The sequence below is a fragment of the Urocitellus parryii genome, chromosome 2 (genome assembly GCF_045843805.1).
Source record: "Urocitellus parryii isolate mUroPar1 chromosome 2, mUroPar1.hap1, whole genome shotgun sequence".
Lineage (NCBI taxonomy): Eukaryota > Metazoa > Chordata > Mammalia > Rodentia > Sciuridae > Urocitellus > Urocitellus parryii.
In genome coordinates, this window is record NC_135532.1 from 132920714 (window position 1) to 132927340 (window position 6627).

The 6627-nt window shown below is 41.4% G+C and overlaps 1 protein-coding gene across 1 annotated transcript in view; it reads right to left on the minus strand.

Annotated features, from left to right (window-relative positions):
* Nceh1 (neutral cholesterol ester hydrolase 1) overlaps nt 1-1744 on the minus strand; it is a 64891-nt gene extending 63147 nt beyond the window's left edge. The window contains exon 1 of the mRNA XM_026394986.2: nt 1189-1744. Within this exon, the coding sequence (XP_026250771.1) occupies nt 1189-1326 (138 nt within the window). The 5' untranslated portion in view covers nt 1327-1744. The remainder of the gene's footprint in view (nt 1-1188) is intronic.
* Nucleotides 1745-6627: the final 4883 nt, after the last annotated feature.

The window sequence follows — 6627 nt, forward strand, 5'->3', positions numbered from 1 at the left end:
GAGGGTTAAGAGTTTAGATAAGACATATGGCCTGGTGACCCAAGCCTGTAATCCCAGAGACTAGGGAGGTTAAGACAGAAGGTTAAAAAGTTTGAGGCCAGTCTGGGCAACTTAGAAACCCAGTCTCAAATAAATAAATAAACAATAGGAGCTGGGGTATAATTCAGTGGTGAAGTGCCCCTGGGTTAAATGGCCAGTACCACCACCACCAAAAAAATATAAATAAAAAAGAGTTGAGTTTAGTTTAAATAAGGTAGGCTGCTCAGAAATACTGCCCAATCATAGGGCTTAGGCTTGGCTGCAGACTGTAGTTCTGACTGTAAAAACAATGCCTCTTCCCATGGAATAAACCAGTTTCCTTTCCCTATCTGGTGTGGATAGAGGGCACACACCCACAATTTAATGGCGAGAAATGTTACCCTTCCAGGTTAAGGCACAGTATCCTGGCTCAGGCAAAGATAATCTCCTTGACAGCCAAGGTCATAAAATAAATGCTGTGGGACAAGCACGAAACACAAGGACTGCCACTGTCTCTGCCACCTTTTCAGCCAGCCGGGCCTTCTGGCCTCCTTTCCTGGCCTGAGCTGCGAAGTGCCATGGATGAAATGGGAGATCCGTGCGGTTCCTCAAGTACTATCGGAACTGGAGCCCTGCCCGCAGTCCCCGGGAATGGAGCGCGCCAAGGCCAAGGGGACATTGGGATGACTGTCCTTGCACGGTTCTGCTTTTAAGGTGGCTATATTCCTTGGAATTACAGCCTGTTTCCCCCCCCCCCCCCCCCCGAACCTCCCTACAACATTTTAACTCATTCTCTGCCGGCTCCTATAGGAGAACGAAAACGAGGGAGGAGCGGTTTAGAAAATGCTGAAGGATTTGGCTTGACATTGCAAACCAAAAAGAGGGCGATAATTAGAGCAGACGCGAAGTTAAACAACTGTCAAATTCTGTTCAAGAACTTAACCTCTTCCATCACACACGCAGACCAGGCGACACAGATCGAGCCCTCCGCTAGGAGAAGGAGGCGAAGGCGATGCTCTGAAAATGTCCGGCTGGGCCACCTTAAAAAAGCGATCGCCTCACTGCGTTAGCAAAATGTGTTCTCGTGGAACACGAACAAGAAATTTTGCTTCCCCATCATATATTTGCTTAAGAGGAAGGAGAGAGAAGCAGCGCCCGGCTGCGCCTCACCACTTGCTGTGCGCCCCGGAAAGTCGCGTCCAGCAGCATCAGCTTCCAGGGATCCGACACTGAGCTGGGCAGCGGGATGTAGACGTAATAGGCGGCCAGCGCCACCAGGGCGGTGAGCAGAACACAGGACGACTTCATCCTCCCCCGGATCCTCTCGCCCGTGGGTTGACAAGGAGGAGAGAGCGATACCACCTAGAGACCTCCAGCAAGTTTCTGCCAACCGCAGCTGTTCATTCACGTGTTTCTTATAACCCCAGGAGCCAATCACAGACGGCGTCGGGAGGAAGTCGGAGCTCTGACGTGCCCCCCTCTTCGGTGTCCTTGCAAAGTGTTGCAGACGCTCCAGGTTGGAGGAAGCTCCGGCGGCGCTGCGCTGGACGTAACACAGCGGACTCTGGAGGACACTGCTTTGTATTGCATGCCTGTGACGATCGGCCTCCTGAACGTTCTCAAATGGTTGAAAACCGAATACTTTGAGTGTGATGGGTCTCTGTCCAAGCACGTGAGTCATTCTGACTCAAAATGGAGATACAACTGAGGAAGATAATAAAAAATTTCTCTCCAATCGCGCGAGGTGTCACATGCTTGCAAACCCAGCAGCTCGGGAGGCTGAGTTAGGATAGGGTGGCAATTTTAAGGCCAGCCCCAGCAATTTACGAAGCCCTAAGCAAGTTAACGAGACCGTCTTTCAAAATAAAATAAACGAATAAAAAGGGCTGCAGATATAACAGGCAGGATGTAAGACAGTGGTAAAGTGCTCCTGGGTTCAATCCCCAGTACAAAAAAAAAAAAAATCCTCTCTAGACCCTCGTAGGGAATGAAAGTTCTAATTGATAAGCGATGAAAAGAAATTAATAAATTCCTATACCTTAAACAATGACTCACCAGCATTACCTCTATCACCTAAGTCTTGGTTTAGAAATCCTATTCTCCAGTGGTGGCTCTTTGCCACAGCTTCTTGGAAAGAAGGCTGATTCCAAAGCTGGGACAGGCAAATTACAAGACAAGGCTGTTGCACTAGAAGAAATTTTGTTAAGAAACAAAAATGATGGGGACTGGTCAGAAAGTCACTGGTGGAAGTTTGAAGGGTCTCCTCATCTCTAAACTATAATAATTTTAGGATCAAAATAAATTATCACAATGATTATAAATCACTGAATAAGATAATCTAAGAGTATATACTAATATAAATGAGTAAATACATGGGGATTTCCTTAAAATAGAATGTCAATTATTAACCACAGAAAATCATAAATGAATGCTAAAACTAGCAGATGAAAGTTTGACACAATAAAAAAAAAAGAAAGTTTGACAAAAAGTTTTCTTTTCTCATCAAAATCTCTCTCCATAAATTAGTAATTACAAAGGGAAAAGTAATGACTTTATAATGGAGAAACCTGGTGGATAGCACCTGAAACAATTCTTCCAGTGGGTCAGTGGAAGCACTGGAATCTGCCTTTCCTGGGGTTGGGGGCAGGGCAGAGGAGTATGGAATGGAAGAGAGAAAACTTCACTAGCAGAATTACAACCAGAAATCAAGATGGAAAACATTTAGAACTGTTTCAAGGAAGTGCAACTCCAAACCTATTAACCAAGGCCTTGAAACACCTAGCATATATACTTATTCATTTTAACTTACCAATTTAAATTTAATTTAATTAATAGAAGTGAAATAACCATAAATGTGGGAGTGATGATGAGATTATTAGGAGAAAGTTGGTTTTTCTGTTCAAAGTCAGAGGTAAACATTTGTAAGAAGGACATTCTTCAAAAGTGTTTCAAGCATAAATTTGAGATAGTTGTTTTCTTTTTTAAAATTGTAGTTACTGGCTAAGCACATAACTTTAGTCAAATAGGTTGTGTATGTTTGTAGGTGAGCATGTGTGCATGAATTTAGAAGCTAATTTTTGTGTGTGATTAGAAATAATCCCAAAAGTCAGGTGCAGTGGCACATGCCTATAATCTTAGCTACTCAGAAGGCTGAGGCAGAAGGATTGTGCCTTCAAATGGACAATTTAACCCAGGCTAAATCTCAAAATAAAATAAAGAGGGCTGAGGGATGTAGCTCTGGCAGAGCGCTTGCCCTGCATGTTCAAGGCCCTGGGTTCAATCCCCCATACCACCAAAAATCCCAGAGACATAACTTTACTTGTTTTGTGATAATTTGGAAAATAATTAAAAGTTTTACCTTGTAGACTTTAATATTTTTCCTGGATTTGACTACATTCCTAAAATCATAGATTTTAGAGCTAATGAAAAAACTAAACCAAAAACCAAAACCCACACCTGACTCAGCCTTTCATCTTCAACCTGTAATAACAAACTCAGTGTTATGGATGAGTCTCATAAGGACCAGCGCAGCTGTTCATATCCTCTTGTTTGGAAGTGATGGAACCAATATTTCTTTCTTCTGCCTCCCAGAAAAGGGTAACTTCCCAGAAGCAGTAGATTAAGAGATACAAACTAAGAAAGAACAAAAAACTGCAATAATTCTTGGTGGCTTCTCTGCAGATCTGAGTTTTTAAAAATGAGACCAGTTAAGATAAATAAACACAGTTTTCCTTTGTCATTTCAGTCATTTGACAAATACACTTGGCCTTCACTGGGCAATAAAGGAGTTGGAAGATAGCAATGCCATAAGATCTGTTCTTTTTAATTTTTACATTTGGGGTTGGGATGGACTATAAGGAAAGTACAGAGAGCAAACAATAAACAAATAATAATAGTGAAATTATACTGAGTATTTACTCTGAGTCAAATTCTGGGGTAAAACTTTGAATGTATTATCATTCAGTTTTCATAATAATTTTGTGAAGTACTATTATTCTGAAACCAGAGGCATTGAAAGGTGAAGTACTTTGCCCTAAGTCATCCAGCTAGTGAGAGGTGTAACTGGGATTTGAGACCAGAGTCTGGGCCTGGTGCTCACATGCTTTACCATTCAGCTCTACTGCTAAGAGATTAGGTATGTGAAGAAAACAGAACAAGGTGGTTCTGTGGCCAGAGGTTGCTTTAAATTAGGTGGGAAGAGGGCTCTATGTGAGGATGCCATTTTAGTATCTAAATAAGGAGGAGCAGCCTTGGGGGATACAGATATCAAGGGAGAAGTGTGGAGGTTCTAAGATGCCCACCAAAGAACACGAAGAGCACTATTGAGATAAGAGAAGTGCTTAAGGGATAATGGTACAGGTCCAGTCAGAGAGGTAGGGAGGTGTGGGAAGGCAAGTTGTATAGTACCAGTGAGCCAGGGTTAAATAGTCTGAATATTCTGGTGTAGTGGGAAATAACTGGAGACTCGGAAGCAGGGAAATAAGGTGATCTGACCTAAATTTGACAAGGTGTGCTCCAACTGCTCAGTGGAGGACAGAAGGTCTAACAGGTATTTTGTGGAGAAGCCCAGATAAGAGACTATGGTGGCCCAGAGTGGCAGCTTAGCAATGGAATGCAGGTAAAGCAACGAATTTAGGATAGAGTTATAGGAGATAGGACACACTTACATAGATTCTGCCAGATGCAGTGGTACAATCCCAGCCACTTGGGAGGCTGAGGCAGCGGCTTCACAAGTTCAAGGCCAGCCTCGACAATTTAACAGGAACCTGTCTTAAAAGATTCATAAGTTTGTAAAAAAAAAAAAAAAGCTATAAAAATAAGTATATAAAATTTATAAACATCTTTAAAGAGTTTTTTATTTACTCAGAATTACATTCAGCAACATTTTTAGCAATGTGTTTTTTTTTTTATTTTTTTAAATATTTATTTTTCTTTATCAGCGGACACAGCATCTGTGTTTGTATGTGGTGCTGAGGATCGGAACCGGGCCGCACTCATGCCAGGCAAGCGCACTACTGCTTGAGCCACACCCCCAGCCCAGCAATGTGGTTTAAATGCAATGTTAACATTTGATTCAGATCTAAGTCAGTACATGATATGTTCAAAGAAAATTAGTTCGTAAATTATTGCATTTATGGTGTGTTTAATTTGCATGACATCCTCTGCTAATTATGGTTTGAAGCTCATCTTGTCAATCATGACAGTATTACACTCACTAAGGGCAAAAAATCTTGGTTTGGGTTCAAAGAACAAAAGCGGATTTTTCTTTTTCTTACAATCAGTCTCTTACATCATCACCCAAAAGATTCATAAGTTTGTAAAAACATTCAGCATGGACTAAGCCATAAAAGATCCAGGAAAACAGAAGTGTTTCTCCTTGATGTGGAACATCTCACTGCCTCCTCTTCCATCAAACACACATGCTCTGGGGGCTGGGGTTATGGTTCCGTGGTAGAACACTTGTCTAACATGTGTGATGCACTAGGTTCGATGCTCAGCACCACATAAAAATAAATAAACAAAATAAAGGCATTGTGTTCATCTACAACTTAAAAAAAAAAAAAAAAAAAAAAAACATGACCTGGTAACACTGAGAGTACTCATCTCACAGTTTCAGTGACCTTGCCTTTAGTAATTGCATTAAGTTATTGAAGGCAAGATTCTGGAACCACCAGAACAAAGTACCACAAACTGAATCACTTAAGGGAACAGAATTGATCTCCTCACTGTTCTGGAGGCTGGAAATCTAAAATTAAAATGTTGGCAGCCTCTAGGGCTGGACCCTTTCTTGCCTCATCCTAGCTTCTATGGTTGCTGGCAATCTTAGCACTTCTTGGCTTGAAAACATTCCCAGTTGGGCTGGGGATGTGGCTCAAGCGGTAGCGCGCTCGCCTGGCATGCGTGCCGCCCGGGTTCGATCCTCAGCACCACATACCAACAAAGATGTTGTGTCCGCCGAGAACAAAAAAAATAAATATTAAAAATTCTCTCTCTCCTCTCTCACTCTCTCTAAAAAAAAAAAAAAAAACCAAAAAAAACATTCCCAGTCTCTGGCACTATCTTAACATAGCTCTATTCCCTGTGTGCCAGTCTTTGTGTCTCTTCTCCCTTTCTTATGAAGATATTGATCGTACTGGATTTGCTATACTCCTCTAGTATAAACTTATCTTAAGTAACTATATCCAAAATTACCATATTGCTTTGTGTGTATGTGTGTGTGTGTGTGTGTGTGTGTGTGTGTGTGTGTTGTTGGGGACTGAACCCAAGGTCTCATGTATGCTAGGCAAGCATTCTAACACTGAACTACATCACTGGTCCCTCAGGTCTTTATTTTTATTTTTTAAACTTTTTTTTTTTTTTTTTTTTTTGCAGTACTGGTGATTGAACCCAGAGCTTTGTGCATGCTAGGCAAATGCTTTATCACTGAACTACATACTGAGCCTTCCTCAGGTCTTTTCTTAATTGAATTACTAATGGAACTAGAACTGATGATTTACCATCAGAATTCATTTCACTAATTGAGCTGGGATATTGTAAATTAGTGGTAAAGTAATCCAAATATGATTTTTCAGGAATAAATCATTTATATTGAAAAGATAAGCTTTATAG